General features: G+C 41.9%; 1 protein-coding gene across 1 annotated transcript in view; it reads left to right on the forward strand.

Moving 5' to 3' along the window:
• The window catches only part of SPTLC3 (serine palmitoyltransferase, long chain base subunit 3), a 52,201-nt gene that overhangs the window by 20,114 nt on the left and 13,108 nt on the right, over positions 1-18,979 (forward strand). Inside the window, exons 6-8 of the mRNA XM_009871746.1 lie at positions 5,829-5,934; positions 13,115-13,334; positions 15,464-15,590. Of these exons, the coding sequence (XP_009870048.1) occupies positions 5,829-5,934; positions 13,115-13,334; positions 15,464-15,590 (453 nt within the window). The remainder of the gene's footprint in view (positions 1-5,828; positions 5,935-13,114; positions 13,335-15,463; positions 15,591-18,979) is intronic.

Below are 18,979 nucleotides of genomic sequence, written 5' to 3' on the forward strand. Positions count from 1 at the left end.
TGCAGCTACTTCTGTAAAACTGTTTGATTTCAAAGCGTATAATCTGTAATACTGGGATCTATTTGTCATTATGCAGAAGTAAGTAATTATGCTTATGTCATTAGTAAGCCAAGAAGCAATTTCTACCTATTGCCTTAATTATGTGTAATATATTTCTTATTCTTACAAAAGTTAATTAAGCTCTATCTCATGAGTGGGTAGCTATCCTAGGCATTACACTTTTCACCAAAAAAAAAAAATAATGTTTTTTCTAGAACTGATTAAATTTTTAGACCTCTGTGCTTCTAATTAAAATAAAAAGCATCTGGATATTTTCCTTTTTTGACAAAAACATTGCACAGGTGTGTGAGAAGGTTTTCAAGCCTTTAAGGTGAATAATAGAACAAAAATGTGCTGTAGACCTATGAGTCCATTTTTATTTGGCTGTAGGAATGTGCCCTGCATCCTGTCTCCCAGTGAGCAATCCTTTCCTTGTAAACAGACAGGAATTTACAGGCCTGAGCCAAGAGAAATGCCCAGGCACACGCCTACAGGTCACCTATAGGAGAGAAATTTAGGAGAATACTCCATCTCAGCCCTGTTACTAAAAGCTACTGAACGAGGCATTCCCTTCCTGTGGGCTCTCATTAGGAATATTGCTAGTTTTCACCCTGCCAAAGTCACACCAGTGCGCCACAGGGTATTTGGCCCTTGAGAGACTTTTTCTGTTCCAGGGACTTGTGAGTTTTTAGGTTTTTAGGATCTGATCAGTTCTCAATTTATACAGGATTATTTTTAGTGGGCTAAACCTGTTCTGACCTGCCTGTAAAGCCTTTCGTCTCCCTTGCTGTGGTGTGGGCACCATTCAAGTTGTTGTCTCCTAAGCAGTGCTTTGGTCAGGAATCTAGGAAAGAGCTGTATTTCTGCACTTGAAATGCTGCCAGTAGCACTGTCCATGTCCAGCAACTTGTATGCAATGGGAGGCTAAAACATCTCCCCACCTCTGTGGCAGTAGTGGCCTGGCCTTGATTAGTTTTCTGCCAAAAGGCATCTGCTGTTACTCTTACCAGGTTTAGGCTCCAGGGAGCCTCTCCCACCCTCTAGCCATATGGGTTTTTTTCTTTATTTCCTGCCCCAGAGAGAAGCTGACTTACTGCCTGCTCTTTTTTCATTCTAAGAAAATCTTTTATTAATATCACACATTTTTAAATACTTTTCAGAACCTCTGACCTTTATCTTGGTTAAATATTAGTCAAAATCCCTTGCCCCTTCCCATAAAACTTGAAAAGCAAACCCAAAAAGCTAACCATTAATCAGCTTGTGATTGTATCAAGGGTTTTCTGTCACAGCAGTTCTGGGTCTTATACTGGTATCAGGTAAGAGCCTGTCATTGTTCATTCAGTGGACAGACAAATGTGTTACTGGCTAGTGACATCAAAATGAATTCTGTACAAGAATGTACAGTACAAGGCTTAGGAATTCTTTTTTCTTTTCAATTCTACTACCCTTTTTTCCCATATAGCATCAAGTAACTCAGTTGCAGTCACACTCTCAGGTTTAGATTTGCAATTCAGTGAGCGGTCTGTGGGAATGTCATGACTATGCACAGAAATCGGGCCTCGTGGAAAAGAAAAAATTTCCACTTCACTGCAAGGGCACTTCAACATGCAATCAAAACATGTGATGCTACGAGGAGGGCAAGCGATTGGAAGGCACAACCACGCACTTTGGCTTAGATGAAAATCTGACACCTGATCTGGTGCTTGAATCCACATCTGAAGTGGGAAGCACATTCCTATCTCCTCCTTACGCACCTTTCTAGAGTCTTGTGAAAGTAGTAAGGGGTTTTTTGGGTTGTCACAAATCAGATGCTTGATGACAGAAGTGTGTCATGCAGCTGTGAGCTGTTCAGGTTTTCATGCAAAATACAGTTTCCTGCTTGGACAATAGCTGTGAATTTATGTTAATCCGACTCTGGTATTTCTCAGTCTGCTCAGTCAAATTAATGCTTTGGAGTTCAGATCTGTGTGGCGTGAGGACACCTTAAAGAGAAAACACAGCTACCTCGAGGAGTTGTACTTCACACTGAAAGAACTTTTAGGCAGCAGAAGGCCCTCACCTTACAGTGTAGATATGTTCTGTAACACACAAGATGAAAAGAAGAGAAAAAGAAAGTGGAAAGCTAGAAGTGCCTGCCTTCAAGCAAGCAAATAAAATGGGTAAACGGAAGAGATAAGTGAACAGGTAAAAATTAGTGAAAAATCTGTTTAGTTGCAACTCTTAGTGTCTTAATACAAGCTGGTTCCTTAATTTATTTATTTTGTTCAAAAGGTGTAAGTGGTCCTTGAATTTAAGAAGGGGAGGCAGTGTTACACCTGTGACAAAGCAGAAAGAAAGGCACATTGCCCCACTGAGGTTTTGTCCTCCTCCTTGAAGCCTCTGGCCACTGTCAGAGGCAAGATCATTGCACCAGCTAGGTAGACCGCAGCCTAATCCAGTTTGGCGTGTATTTCCCTGTGACGCATAGAGACGCTGTCTCACAGAGGAGACTGGTATATCCTGTTCCTAGCATGCTGTGTCTGCGTTTGCCCTCTCTGATTTGAGAAAGACACTTCTGACTTGCCGAGTGTGAATAGGAAGCTTTCCTTAATGAATGCCCTTTGCTTTCACAGAGATAGGTATTTATCGAGGGGCAGGGAGGGTAGTCTTGGACTGTTACTCAGAAATCACTGTTCCCACCACCCCATTCCCAACAAAAATATTCAAAGCTGTGATTTCAGAGAAATTGCACTAAAGATGCTTTTGCCGTTCAGAGGTGTGCCCAGCAGTCAGGGCCTTTTCAAAGACTATATTTCAGTAGAATGAAACCACCTTCTGCAGTCTTACAGTTACTGTTTAGGTCTACAAAAGCATTTTGGTGGTTTCCCTTTGTTGCTTTAGAGATCTGCAAGGAGGGACAGCACTGGAACTAGCCACCCAAGTCACCCATAGAAGGACAGTGAACAGGAGAGCTACGAGTGAGGGCGAGCAAGAGAGGAGGAGGTGGATGGTGCAGCAGATGCACAGCAGCAGGGGAGAGCTGGCTGCGTGGGAGGCTGAGAAGGGACTGGTAGCCCCAGAGTCTGCAGGAACTGCATGAGAGTGCAAAATGGGAGAAACTGAAAATGAGAGTGGCAAACACAAGGTGAAGGAAAGAAGAGGTGATAAGGATAGTAGTAACCTGTTAATTAAACAAGACTCAGCTGACATCATGCAGAAGATTTCCAACCCACGCGGAGGAATGGCGATGACGTCCTCAGCATTGCAATGAGAGGCTGAGGGGTGGAGACGCAGTGTCTCCCTTTGAGGAGGAGGAGGCACTGAGCCTGCCCAGGAGAGGGCAGGGGGCCTTCCAGGAGCCTGGAGTCCCACCTGCACTGGAGGCAGCGTTACATGTGGCTGCCCACCCGCATCCAGGCTCGCTTTGACCCACTGGCAGTTTACAGTGTTGGTATTTCTGTTGAAGTAACTCTGAAGGATCCCAAACAAGGATTATGCAAGCCTGCAGTAAATTCAAAAAAAACCTAGGAGATCCCCTGTCCCCGCTTAGGAAACTTAATCCTCCATAGCTAGACAATATGCCATAGGGAGAAGGTGGAAAGTGTGCTTTGACTAATTAATCAAGTGAAATTCTTCACACCACCTCCTGAGCTGTTGAGCAGTTGTTAGCCATGACCGCTGGAAAGCCTGGACTGGTGGTGGTCAAATGAGGGAGGACAGTTATTTTCCTCATAACTGGTTATTCAAGATGGACTCGTGCAACTCATCATCTCAGTGTCCCAGTGTTTACAGTATAACTCTTCAATGGTCAAATAATTTGATATCCAAAAGTCATCTAAGGTTGCACTGTTGTTTTTCTTGGCATTCAGTATATCCCACTTTCTGGAAAGTCAAAGCACAAGCATATAGAGAGCACTGCATCTTTACTTTTGAGTAACAGAATCAAACTTTTAGGGGAAAGATTAAAGATAACAGATTTTCCTCTTCCTCCCAATTTCCCCTCTCCAAATGAGGCACTGCAAGCACAGAGTCAAAAGTTCAGTAAAATTTGTTTGCACCTAAACAAATTATATGTTGACTATTAGAGGCCTAAGAAAGGGTCACATGGACATGTTTCTCGGAAGGAGACATCGAAAACAGGGAATCCTGCAAGCAGGCATGCCCTTAGCCTGTACTCCAGCAGGACTAAGTTGTGTGAAGTCAGGAAAGCTCACACCTCGGAGAAGTTCTTCACTGTCTTCCCTGTCTGCTCTTAGTGTCCCACACTAGTTCGGGCAGAGGAGCTATTTACAACCCTGTATTACTTTAAGTAGCTCTAGTAAACAGTTATGTACGTTTCCTCTCCTTTCTTGGCTTTCATGTGGATGTATGTTAAAAAACCTGAATCTTGAAGCCATGCTTTTAGCTCAGAGGCTGGGCAAACTGACTTTCCTGAAGTCTCGAGCCAAATTGGACTGTGACATGTAGACAGAATGCTGAACTGAAAGACCTTCTGTGATTCAGAGGAAGGTTTCAAAGGTCCTAAAAGGATTTAGATGACAATGACATCGGTAGAGAAATAATGCAGGGAAGAAAAGGAGACACCCAAATTTTCCTTTGAGTGGCTGAGTGAGCTTTCTATCATCCTGTGGAGTTCTTTAATTCTCAGAACTCAAAAAGATTTCTGAATATTATCTACTCAGAAGAGGAGCAGTTCTCATATGAAACATGCTCTTGCTGCAAATGCTCAGCTGGATTATAAACTCCCCTTTTAAAGAATTAAGGAGCTTTTATTTCCTTCGTTGCCATCTAGTGGAAAGTGTGCTGTCTGCATTGCGTTATTCATAATGGCATTTCCGTCTCGGAGCTCACTGAGCTGTGAAAAAATGCCACTGACTTTCTCAACTCACAATTTGAGCTGGCTTATAGCGTTCCTTAGGGTAAAACAAGTCTTTTTAGGATGTTCTTTGAAAACGTTTTGAAATGTTCCAACAGATTCTTGAAAAGTACCAGAATAATTCATTCTGGAGAGTGTTCATTCATGTGCAGACACTAGAATTCTGGTTTCAGTTCTGTACTGAGATTCATATTTGGTCTGGCCCTTATTTCTGTGATGTTCTTCTTGCTTCCATGTTTTTTAAAGCTTCAGGGGCTTTCCTTCAAGAATGTTATTGGATTATCCACACTCAGCCTTTGAGAAAGCAGCTACATTTCTAACATTGTTCCAGACTTCCTTACATTGAAGCCCCACCAGTGCCAAGAATTTTGGCACCAGATTGGTGTTCTCATGCCATGCGCTTGTATCAAGTTAGGTCTCTCTCACCGGTAATCTTTCACTCATTTTCCTTCTTGAGAAGGACAAGAGTTCTCTTGCTGCCATTCTGACATGCTTCACGCAGCCTGATCCAAACCTTTGCCGAAGAAACGCATGTTATTCATGAGTGATGTTGGAAAGCAACCAAAACCTCAGTATTCAGAAGCCTTGAGACATTATGAGTATCAGCAACCCATGCAGAGAACTGCTGGGAATTAGTCTCAGTACTTAAATGTACTGGTCCCTTTTTGCCTTTAAATAAAATCTGTGCCAAGAATTTCTAGAACTTTCCCAGATAAGCTTTGTTATACTCTCCTTGTCACTTGATTGCATTTGGGCAAATTAAATCAATTATTGGGTCTTGCCTACTAATAAAGGAAATTTATCTCCAGGACACATTGTTTTAATGTCCTTTTTCTGTATAGGAAAAATTAGTGCCCAGTAGAAAATCAAAAGCTCTTTAGAAAAAACTTTGTTAATGTTTCTCCTTCCTCCCTTTTCTTGTATTTAAATAAAGATATGCAGAGCCTTGAGAAGTTGCTGAGGGATGCAATAATATATGGGCAGCCTCGAAGCCGCAGAGCATGGAGAAAAATTATCATCCTCGTGGAGGGCATTTACAGGTATGGTTGTGTTTTAGAATTGTGAGTACTCTTTATCATTTCTGAGTACAGAATTATGTACTGAGTGAAGCAAACATTGACTTTAGATACCTGAGGGAAATCTTAATGAGAGTGGTGGCTGCAGGAACATTCTGTGACCTTATAAATACGTTGATTTCCATTATGTCAGTTTAAGCCCAGGTGGAACTTGCTCCAGTTAGATCCTGTCCCTGTTCTGAATGCTGATTTAGCAGATCACAGTGGAGTGGGACACATACTGTGAGAGCAAGACAGGTCATCAGCTGGTATGTGGGATAAAATTCATGGAGCTGTAAGGGGTCAAGAGTTTTGCTAAGTGAGTAAGCTGAGTTTTATAGAACGCTTTGCCATGCACAGGCAGATCAAAAGACAGCTGTGCAGAACTAATTAAGTTCCGCATGCCCAGTTCTTACTCAGCTGTTGGACTGAAAACTCAAGCTGAAGATAGGCCGAGTGATATCAGAACCTTTCTAGTAATTAGTGCTGGATCTGATGGACTCACTCTTAAACAGAATAAACAATTAAAAGACTGGCTTTCCAAGTAATATCCAATGGTGTTTCCTTTAGCCCCACTCCTTGGAGCAGTTTGAATGAGAGTAGTACCTTTGAGAATCCATGAGATAATATCAGCATCAATCATACAACATAATTATAGAGCATCCTAGTCAGATAGCCCCACTTCACTGATGTGGTGCATCTTACACCCAACCCGAAAGACAAGCCATCGCCAGAATTGAACAGCAAAAGAGAGGCACCCGCCAGGCTCACGATCCTGGGCTTCATCAAGGCAGATGCTCAAGGCAGGAGAAGGTTGCTGGGGAGGCAGCCATGGGACTGGTGGACAGCCTGGAGGGGGAGCTGCTAGTGGTCAAGGAGCTGGAGCAGTGTGAGCTAGACATCGTGAAGAAGAGGGAAGAGCCAAAGAAGCAGAGACTTGGACAGTAAAGACGGTTTGCAGGGATCTAGTCAAGGCTACTGTGACCATGATGAGAGAGGGAGGTAGGAGAAGGTGGCTAGTTTTGGGAGCAGCAATGGCTGTACACAGGGCACCAGAATCACTCATTCACAAGACATGATATGATCTACGAAAGCAACATTAAATTTATATATAGGAATCGTATAACATGCTGCTGCAATACAGCCAGTCTGGATGGGCAATTGTTTATGCTATTTTATTGAGCAGTGCTAGCACGGTTGAGCTGATTAACTTTTTTCCTAAGGAATCTTTTACGATCTCATGTCATTTCAACTTCATAGCTGTCAGTGCTTTCTTTTTACCTAACATATTCCATCTGCAAAGAGAACAAATCAGTCCTTATCTAAACACCTGTCACTCAGAGCTGAAACAGGTCGGCAGCAGATCAGCTGATCCAAAGCAGGCTGAACGTCTCCTTTCAACCAGAATAAACAGAGCAAAACCGTAAATAAACATAGCTTGGCACTACTAAAAGAAAGCTGAGATTTAAAGACTTTGATCATGCAGAAATTAAGTGGACCACCAACATTTTACTAACAAATATTCCCAGCGCTCGCATGGCTTGTAGAAAAGGCTCCAGCTGCTGAGCTTTGTTCAGTTTTAAATCCTTTACCCTGGATGTTGATCGCTAGGAAGCAAGAAGATAGACTGGTGGCACAGAAGCATAGATCAGTCCGAGCAGTGGGACAAACCCACTCTCAGATATTTGCAACTGCTATAACTGTATTTCCAGATGTATATTTGATGCAGAGTTTTCTTTTCCTCTATTTTTGTGGTTCATTTTCAAAGGAGATTTAGTTCTCAAAACTTCGAAGAGCCTTCTGTTGGAAAGCAAACTAAAAACATGTTAAACCTCAGAGAACCTCGCTAAAAAGGAACTATAAAGTTCCTTCAGCCCCATAAGGGTTAAATAATGTTAAGACCGCTCATGCCCTGAAAACCTGCGCTTGTGAAAGGCATAAAGTAAAAAGAAGCTCAGATCTCTAGTAGTTTCTCATTGGAAACTAGCCCTAGCAGTAGCTAGGTTGGTTGGTTAGTTGTTTTCACAATCTAAGCAGATCAAAAATTGAAGATTGTGGTTTGGTTGCAAAGCAAGTCTGCTCTGACTTGAGGGAGGATGCCACCACACCCCACCGTGCTGTATCCCTGCCATCGCTGCCAGCCCAAGATGCCGGAGCTGCTCTGTTCTTACAGCGCTGCTGAGAACAGACTCATAAGCCATGTAGTCTGATCCAGTAAGTAGCTGAGAACATTTCATATGCAAAAAGAAAAGCTGGAGAAAGACATATTGGAAATACTCTTTTTTTGTTGCTGTTCGTGTTCTTTACTTTCTTGGCCCGTGATTTTTGAAAGAGACTAAAATTTTCCAACCTCCTATTGGCTAATATTGGTTTTCTTGAAGGCTTGCCAGGTGCCAGATTAACATTCACCTGGAGGGTTTAAGAGGAGGTAGAGTGTTGTTAATGTATTCTTCTTACAGTAGTTAATACTGCCTTTTCTTTTTTTTTTTTCTTGAAGGACTTAAGTTATGCTTTGGGGACAGAATTTAAATAACTTGATCAGAGCCATTCTCCAAGTTAAAAGATCTTGACTTGCAAGTTTGGCTCAGCAAATTTTTACAGAAATGCTTTTTCCAGAGATGCAAAAGAAATATTAAGCTTTCCTTCTTTAAAAAAAATATTGTTATGCAGGATGCCATAGTCTTAGTATGGTGAAGTTCATTGTATGGGAAAAAAATTGCCATCTGTTTCCATTAGGAGTATGTTAATGTATTTGCACTGTGTATAAGTCTGGGCTTACCAGCTGGCAGAATTTGAAAAGGGTCGTTGTTGGCCAACATGAGATTTTCTGGAAATCAGACTCCTATTTGAAACCATAAGCCGCAGATTTTGCTTGGTTACAAGCGAAGGCAGAATTGGCCCTGCGACTTGGGAAGCACTCAAGCTACATGTCAAATAAAGAGCAATAAGTATATGCTTGTTTGCTTTTTAATGTCTCTATTATCTTAAAAAGGAAAAAGAAAGAATTGCCAGAAGTAAATGTAACTACTAGTAAAAGCTGGTTCTTAACTTGGACTAGCCTAGGAGCAAATATATTCCATTTGCATTCCAAACCGAGAGAGACCATCTAGCCATGAAGCTTCAGTACAAAAAGCATGAACAAGATTTGGCAGTGTCCAGGGCATAAGTTAAACTGACTTGCTAAATTATATTTCTGTTCTTTAAATTCCAGCTAATGTTTTCCTTGGCTTCTACCATTTCCAGTTCAGGATTAATCAATTACTGTGTTCTTACGTGGTTTGCGGTAGGCTTCTGCTCTCTTGCAAACATATTTACCAGTCAGATAGGCCAAGGCCCAGGGCATGAGTTATGGAGCACCAGAAACTGATCAAAACCGATTGGACTTCTTTTTTTTTTTTTTTTAATCCCTGCTTGTGATTTAATTTTGGTATTTTGCCTTGCAGCTAATAAGATAGCTTTCTGATCAGTTAGGTATTGTCCAGTGCCTTTTCCTGTGCATTAGAAGTTCCTTGGGGTTCAATGCCAATGCCACAGGCAATTTTTCAGGGTTATTTTTTATTTACTGGATTTAAGTGACCGGACTTCCAGAAAAGAAAGGGGTAATGGGAATGGGCCAATGTCTTTGGCCAGGGAACAACATTAAAGGTTAACATTTCTACGGCTGCAGTGTATGGGATTGTATTTGAGGGTAGGGTTGGAATGTTTCCTTGAAACAATTGCTCTAAACTACAAAACAGAGATGTTTCTATGAATGTGCAAGGTTCATGTAAGAAAACCTTAAAATGGAATGCATATGTCTTGCGAGTAACAGGACAGGAAAGGACAGATTTTCCCAATTATCAACTAGCCTGAAAGGGGAGCAGATAAAGTTTTCAGATGTTGAATAGGACATATTTGAGTATCATGATCTAGTATTTGAGTATCATGATCTAGTTGAGAGGCGTCCCTGCCCATGACAGGGAGGTTGGATTAGATGATCTCTAAGGTCCCTTCCAGTCTAGGCCAGTCTAGGATTCTATGATATTTAGAGATATTGAGTGACACAGTTATGAAGGAGATAACAGTTTGAATATTGATAAATTAATTTTCCTAACAGAAAAAATATTGAAACTGTGGCACCAGAGTAGAATGTAGAAAACTCTTTTCCTGAGAAGTTTCAAAATAAACTGGACAAAAACTGTCAGTATGTTGTGAAAAGCAAGCCTGTGTTCCAAGTGAGATGATCAGCACAAGTGCACACATCCTGTCCTTCAAAGCGCCTGGCTACACATTTCAGCAACTGCATCAGGAAGAATCTCAGTGGTTTGGCAGGGATTGAATCAAGCTTCAAAACTGAGTGATTCCAAAATTTCTGATTATCACCTCTCCAACAAACAAGGAAGACAAGGGCCAACCACAACCTAGAAGCTTTATATCCTTGCCACCAAGCTAAAAATTTTTGCTACAAGGCAGGATCCAGTACCACGTAATGAGAATATCTGGCCTGGGCGGAGCCAGCTTATGTTCGTCTACATCCAGCTTTTTCAATGTGCCCTGTGTGCCCGAGCAGATGTGGAAACAGATCAATAGCTTTGTACAAGTGACACGACCAGAATGAGACAGAACAATTACAGTTCACTGCTGGCTCTATGGTTTAAACTCAGTTGACATCAATATTTACGGAAGAATACAGTAAACTTTCCATTTGGGCTACCCAAGGGGTTATGTGAAGTGAGCTTTATCTTGGAGCAATTCTAAACAGAGCAGTGTTCATATCGCAAACCATCTCCCAGGGTCAAAACAGTGACGAAGGTCAGAGCCAGCAGCGAAACAGCTCTCGTCTTTGCCATGAGGAGGGCTGAGGCCTCTTTAAATGGCAGCACAGAGCACGTACATGAAACCAGGAGCATTTTATCTGTTCCGTGGACAGTTCAAGGCCATGTTAGAATCTTTGTCAATTATTGTAACAGTTACGTCAGCCAGCATATTTCAAGAGCAGTAAATCAACAGTGAAACTGAATACAAGTGCCTTGTTTTACTAAACAGCTTAGCTTCAAAGAGAATCCTCCTACTCATACAAGTAAGAAAAGTTTTCATTAAATCCTCCTAATGGTTAAATCTTGCAACAACTGTGTACCAGCTCTATGTATTCTGGGATTCAGCAACAACTTTGCTTCCATTCCACAAATATGCAGCAAATCAAGCTCTGTAGTTTTAATTTACCATCTGAATCTCCATGAGCCACTAAGCCTAATGACGTCCTTGTAAACGTGGAAAAACTATTATTGTCTTGCCCTGCCTAGCTGGTCTGCCCAAGTATCGTGGGGAGGTGGAGGGTAGGATGCCTAATCTTCCCTCTGCAGAAGTGCTCCTTCGCACCACTCTTACTCTCTGACCACGGAGCCAACGCGCAGGGCCCACAGGTTGCTGCCATCCCCAGCACGTACATGCCCAAGCGCACTGGGTGGCTCAGTATAATTTTTGGCTGACTAATGCTTTGACTCTGGGCTATGTGAGGACTGTGGGCTCTGCCCTCGTCACAGCTATTAGGAAAAATCACTGTGGTGGTTCAAGTCTCCTCTCCCCCAGCTGCCAAGTGCCATTTGAGAAAAGTGAGAAAGACCAGTCTTCAGGATCTTGCACCAGTACAAGCCCACCCTTCTTTGCTGCAAGAGATTGTGGTGCAAATATACAGCCCCATAGCTGCCTCTTCTATTGCTGGGCAAGACAGAAGGGCAAGATTTGCCAGTAGCCACCTGACAACCAAAAATATGCCTCCAGGCACACACAGCCAGGCTCTGTGAACCTCCCAGTATGAACAGCACAGGAAACCCTTCTCCATAGCTGCCCCCCCATGCTGTTCTTTGAAACTAATGGAGACTTGCCTTTGGGCAGGTCTCCTTCAAAACTGGAGACCAGGCTGTTTCCAAGCTTACTCAGGAGACCAAAGGATGAAGAAGAACTAAAATTGTCAGAAATTTTCCAAGTGCTAGAAGCACATCCTGCTCCTTTTGTGGTACCAAGCTTCTAGCTGCATCTTGCAGCTAGAGTGCCAGTACAACAGTCCATGAAAGTCCAGAAAGGATCTAAAAAAGTGCCAAGAAGTTGTGTTGATTGCACTGCTCTTTTGTACTTGTGCTTTTTGGGAACAAACTCAATGTTTCTGCTTGTCTGAAACTCTTATAGCATTTGCAATCAGATCTGTCTTAGCTGCAGGCCTTAGCCGTGGAGCATTGGTTTTCCTGGTGCACAGCACACTCACTTTGTGTTTGATAGGAAGTATTTAGCATTTAAAGACCTGCTCACTAGAGCTGGTGGAAGAAAACATGTTTAACTTTTTGTGGAAAAAAAAAACCTGAGTGCATCAGAGTATATCCAAGCATAGCTGTAGCCATCTCACAAAGGTTTCTACCTTGCTGATGTGTTTATGAACAATACAGAAGATTCATCATTTTTCTCATTTCTACAAAGCTCAATACACCATTAGTGAAAGTTAAGAATGTTTCTTTTTCCTCCATGACTGTAAGAAACTAAAAAGAATGGAAACTTTTTTCCTGTTGAGTACTAGGTAGCAGGCTAAATTTCCGAAAAAGTACATTTTCGAGCAAAATATGGATTGGCAGAAATGGATTTGAGGTCCCTTTTCTAATCCCCAATTCAATCCACTCTGAAGACTGGGCCTGCGCAGAGTTACAGCATCATCTGTGCCTTTCATGTGCCCCATCTCCCATGTACGTTAGACCCAGCTACTCTGCACCAGAGTAATTTTGTTCTCGAGCTGTTACCCCAAGTATTTCCACAGCATCCTACAATAATGTAAGCAAGGACCAGACTGAATTATGGTGGTTCCTTCTAATTCATGACAACATTTGTTTTGTAGTGACTTGTAACATGCTGCTTTGGGTGTGTGTCTCCCCCTTGCTTTATACCTTTCCTTCTCTTTTCCAACACGTTGGAAATTTGCAAATGTTCAAAGACTTTTTGACTGATTTTGATTGCTTGAATTCTAAAACTGGCTGGTTTGTGCTTACCTGCAGATGGGAAAGAGCGGCAATTTTTCATTGAGCTGTAAATAAAGCTGTAAAATTGAGGTGCCAGAGGATTATTCATGGCAGTTAATGCCTGTGTTTTCTGGCAGAGCAAAGTACAGGTTTTGTTGTTCATCCATGATTCTCTGCACCCACAGCATGGAAGGGTCCATAGTCCGCCTGCCAGAGTTAGTCTCCTTGAAGAAGAAATACAAAGCCTACCTCTACTTGGACGAAGCTCATAGCATCGGTGCGGTGGGAGCAACGGGCCGAGGAGTTGTGGAGTACTTCGGCATGAGTCCTGATGACGTTGATGTGTTAATGGGAACGTTCACAAAGAGCTTTGGCGCTGCTGGAGGATACATAGCTGGCAAAAAGGTAAAAGAAAAACACAGGCATATTAACATCAAGGCAGCAGAACTACCTTCTTATTATCTTCATTATCCTTTTGCATAGGCTGCTTTGCAGGAGCACTATTCTCAAGTTAGTACTGTTTTTGTCTGGATCCCAAACGTACATCAAACAGTCAGACTTTCTTACTTTTGTCTCATGTTCATATTATGTAATTTGCTTGTGTTGGGTATTTCTGTGCCACCCTGATGATTGTTGTTTGTCTTGGAAATGTTTAGACACGTTGTGGTTGGCTAAAGATACTTCACTACATTAATTTGCATGCAGACTGCTCGTTACTTTGTTTCAAATTTGTAAACAGTGTGTGGAGCAATATTGAGAGATGAAAGCCACAGTTTCATCCACTGATAATAAAATTACTAAACAGTTGTGGCTTATAATAGTTGCATTTTTCAGGAGGATGGAGAAAGAGAGTGACTGAGGGTCTTTTGCACTAGTAAAATCCATGTCCTCAGTTGCTCTGCATATATTAACAAAATAAGCTCTTGCCAACAACAGATGTCAACAAAAAGTAGAGCTTAGCTTGTTTTAACTGGGGGTGTAGAAGAAGAGAAAGCATGATCAGCACCATTGTGAAATGTCATCGGTTTTACTGCCTGACAGAGATATTAAGTGGTTGCTGATTATTTACCCTTTTCAAACCCTGCTGAATGTATTGCTTAAGTAGTTTGCTGAATGAGTAGGAAGCCTGTAAGCCTGTTTAGACAGCCCATATGGTAGTTGTCAGGATAACATTAATAAGGGTAGCACTTGAGTAGAATAAAAGGGCTGTAAGAAAGTATAAAGTCTATATTTCTTGCTGTCTTTTTTGGTTTTGCCCCTGGGGATCTTAAAAAAGGCTGTCATAATACATCAAAAATGAATTTACTTTGTTTCCTTTCCTTCCTGAATTTGTATCTGGAGGTTTAACTCTTACCCAAGACAATATGGCTAATGTAGCTAGAAAGTTTAGGAAGCCTTAGACCTGTGAAAAGCAGTCTGAAGTGATTCATCATCTAATCCTTGGAAGTTTTCTTAGCTGAAAGCGGGCTGCTCTTTTCATGCCTGTGTGTACCACTTTTTAAGCTTTGCCTCAGGCTTCCAGGCCTTGGTGACAGCTGCTTTGCCAACACACTTAGCGCACTTACATTAATTTCTGCAGCCAGAATGTAAGATTCTGTTTAATCTACATCAGTAAGAGCACAGAAGCCTTCTCAGCTATTTGATCAGACCGTCAAGAGTTACAATTGCAATATAGTAATGCATAACCTCTATAAAGTTTGGTAAATTTTTATCCTTAGCATTGAAGTTACAGCATAGATTTATACAGCTGTTTTGGCAATAATCTGTGTTACTGTCTTTGGGGTTTTTCTGGTGATATTTTTTCATCAAGGACAGTGTTCAAGCAGGCCTCATCATTTTCTCAGTAACATGCATTCAGCTTTTAGTGTGGTTACTGTTACTCTGATATTTTGCGCTGGGAGCTCTAAGCTGTTGTAACAATGATGGTCGTAATAAAGCACTGAAGTCCCCAGATTCAGGAGTTACTGGTGCTTCAGACCTGCATAATGCTTCTTCTAGGAGCATAGGTTGTGCTCTTAGTTATACAAGGAAATGTTAAAACAACTATATAGACTCGAACCTGGCCGTCCCTGCCACACTGATGGGAAGTTCCAGCTGAAAGAATTTATATGCTAATAGCCAAAAGTAGATCCCAGCAGAGTTGCTTTTCCTGGATTATGTCTTGGGGCAGAGAAAAGGTACAGGTGTCACGTAGGCTCTGCTTCATTCCTAGAGAGGAACTTAGCAGTATTTTAAGAGCAGCTGTTCATTGGTCTTTAAATGATTTTGGCTCCTTTATAGTAAGCCTTAGCACAGAAGTAAACATTGTTCTATTCCAGACCTCCATTTCAGTTATAATTGCCCTACTTATATGGTAAAGTATTTGCACCTGCCTGATGTTTCTTCAGGCCATGCGTTAACAGTAGCAGCCAAGAAAGCAAACCAGTAACTGGTGAAATGTCTTTGCCTGTTTTCCCGCTCCTGCAGTAGTTAAGAGGGAGATCTGCTGTTTGGCCAGCTCAAAGCTCATTCATGCTTTGTTTCGCTTGTTTAAGGACCTTGTGGACTTTTTACGAACTCATTCTCACAGTGCTGTGTACGCCACGTCTATGTGTCCACCTGTAGCAGAACAAATCATCAGGGCAATGAAATGTCTCATGGGACTAGACGGGACAACGCAAGGTAAGCCACCTTCTTTAACTGCACTTATTTCAACTAGTACCAGAGCATCTACTGCGTACAGGCACACACAAAGTGTCATCCAGCAGCAAAGTAGTGTGGTAATGCAATGCAAAGGAATTAATTCTTACTGTTAAATTAGTATCCAAATAATCGTTCTTAGAAGTACTTTCACCTCTGTTTCTTTTTCCACACTCATCCACATGCAGCAGGGATGTAAAATATTCTTTGTACATGGCAAGCAACTGAAGCACGGTGCGAAATTTCAAAATAGGTATTGTATTTTGAATGATAGCATGAGAAGATTATAGTAATTCCTTCCTCACTCAGGAATTAATTATGGTGTCCTAAAGCTAGTTTTGAACTACATTTTGTCACAAAAGAATTGACTACTTGATGCCTTAATGAAAAATGAGGTTTATTTATATTCTTTTCCTGAAGTTGCAGGTGCAGCTACCACCCAGTCCTCTGTGTACTTCCTATGTGACAACAAGCAAAATAGCTTTGACTTAATATCTGCTGTTGTTTTGAGGTGCTACTGAGATGTAGTCAATGTTCTAGGGCTCAGATCCTAACCTGAAGTGGTCGGGTTTGAATTCCTATAGTTTTTGTCAGGAAGGCCTGAGAATCATGTCATTATGTGACATGCAGTTGAAGGTAGCACGTTCTGCTCTGAAATTGCACGCTTTTCTACCTGTCCGGCAGCGCTGTGTTATGCTATTTTCTCCTACCTTATGTAGGAGTAATGGAGTAATTCTGTATTAGCCCTTCCTGATAGATATGACTGGAGTAAGGTGCGAATGGAAAGGAAAAGGAATATCTGGGAGCAGGTGGGATAGTGCTCTGCGCCATTCTGTTGCAGTGCCCCGGAGGGAGGTTTCAAACTATGACAGACATGAGACTATCAAGACATTTATCGCAGCCCTTCAGCAAGGTCGGAATTTACAAGACCCCAGTGTGCGAAAGGAGGGATGGAGAATCCGCTCCCGGTGCAAAATTCTGCCGAGCGCGATAACGAAGCGCAACACGTGGGCAATGAGGAAACGAAACTTTTGTTGTTTTGGCAGGGAAGTAAGTTAGAGTGTTAACAACTCTTTCCAGCTTGAAAGGTCGAGGTTGCGTATGCTGATGCCTCCATCCCTTCAGTAGAAGAAACCAGCTCTGACACGGTTCTTCCACCATGCGTGTGGTGCTGCTCCCTGCGCTGGCTGGAGGCAGGATTTGCCGTCAGAGGGCGGCCTTACACTGAGCCTGCCCGAGAGTGATGTCCTTAAGGCTCTCATAGCTGCTGCGTGGTAAATATTTAACACACTCAGCATTTCCAAACCTTCAAAGCCTCTTCAGCTCGCGTGGTTCTGCATGCGGTTCGGTGCAGGCTGACAGGAGAACTTGGTTCAAGACGGAGTCTTTTAAGCTGTACATGTCAGACTGTCTTAGGGCTAAGAGTGTGCAGCGTTTTCTCCTCCAGAAGCAGTGTTGTTTTACGACATAATGTTTGTATTTCTGCATAAAATAAGTGCCTATTAAGTCTTCTGCAAATCCTTCATGAAATAAATTAGCATTCTGTCAGGTTTTGTTTATTGTTTTTTTTTTAATTTGTCTTGCAATATGAAATGCAAATGAATAGCAAAACAAACTAATAAATCATATATCACAACTTGGAGTATTGCACAAAGTGAACTGGCTGTGATGTAAAAATATTTCTTGTCCTTCTGAGCCAGACTCATTATTTTGGGTTTTCTTTCATGTGGGCCTCCCTTCATTAGGCTGTCTTGTGGACTACAAAAAGAAACACAACCCAAAACACAGGAAAAAATGTTATGCTGGACCACACTAAAATGCTGCTTTGGCATCAGAGAGAGGAAGGTGGTGGCTTAGAAAGGAGGGGGGAACAGAGGGAGGAAAGCACTGTCTCCTCTTAGATATTTTTGTTTCCAAGGACAACAGCAGCCTTGGCCACGTTCTTTTGGTCCACTCTCATAGAAAATGGTGAATCCTGCAGTGTGAGCCATCCTTGTGAGAGCATGAGCACCTGGCAGAGAGGTTCCAAGTGAACCAGAATTGCCACAGGGACCCTGTATCCTCTGAACCTGTAGAATTGATAAAATTATTTTATTTTGCCATTTATCTCAAATGGCATTCTCTTCACACGTGATGATTTGGGGAATCCTTTGTAAGGAAATGTCGACTTATGAATTCTCCTCTGAAAGGCATTTCTGTAGGGAAGGGAGCCTTGCAAAAAGTACTGGGAATGTTTTGGGAAGGAACAAAATCAGAGTTTGCTAAAAAGTTCAGTGTTAACTAGAGGATGGTTCTTGAAAAGAGTATGAACTAATGGGATGACAAATTTATTAACCCAGCATGTTCTTATATCTGAACCTCGTGACTCCCCGGTAGATTAATAGAAGACTAAGAGAAGGAAGAGTGATTTAATGACTTAAATTACTGCTCTTAAAACTCTTTATTCTGTATTTTTTAGCACTTCCTGCAGTTGTCTTTTATATTTTCCCTTCAATTCCTTGCTAGTTACTCTCCACTAATTTGTTAAGTTGCTCATCTGGAAAAGCGTAACATAGGTGGAATTATGTAGTGGGTAACACCAGAGGCCAGAAATGCTGTGATACTGCTTCTGTTTATCCTGATGTGTATCCAAATGATTGATCTCTCATATTTTCTTCCTTTGTTTTCAATTAGTAAGAGTACGGTTGTTTGGAAAAGGAATCAGGGTGTACATTTCCAGGACAGGATCAGTATACTGGATGCATGGCTGTGGGATATTAATAAGTGTTTATGGACACAAGGGGTACTGCTTTATTACAAGGAAGGAACAGTTTAGCACTTTAAAAATAATTCTGTGAAACCTAAACTGTTTAGCTGGAAATTGTCCACAGCAGGTGTCTGGTTTAGGCTGCAAGTTTTTCATGTCAACAAAAAAGGTTCAGTCCTTCCTCAGAAGAAGCGTAGATTTGCATATGGGGATTTAATAATCTAGAAGAAAAAAAAATAGAGGGGGAGAAAAGCAATTTTAAAAAAGCCTTTTTCCCCTGAAGATCTTCAATCTCTCCAGGCTTTTGGATGAAGATTCCGATTGTGATAGCCAAGTTGATAATTTTTGCTGTCTCTGTGAAATACCCTCTGAGTCTTGTGATGTTACAAGTCTCTTTTAAAACTCTGTACTTGAACCTTGTCAAATTACAAGATCCAGTTGTAAAAGGAGCATCATTCAGCTCAGTTTGGGCAACCTGAACAGAGCAGAGCATCCCCCACCTGGAGCCTGGGCAGCCGATGGGGGCCCTGAGCACCCGAGTCCATCTGGCACCATCAGGCAATTGGGGAGGTGAGCCAGGAAGATTAAAGAGTGAAGAGAGTCTGGCAACCAAAGGAGAGGAAAC

The sequence above is a fragment of the Apaloderma vittatum genome, unplaced genomic scaffold (genome assembly GCF_000703405.1).
Source record: "Apaloderma vittatum isolate BGI_N311 unplaced genomic scaffold, ASM70340v1 scaffold5910, whole genome shotgun sequence".
Taxonomy (NCBI): domain Eukaryota; kingdom Metazoa; phylum Chordata; class Aves; order Trogoniformes; family Trogonidae; genus Apaloderma; species Apaloderma vittatum.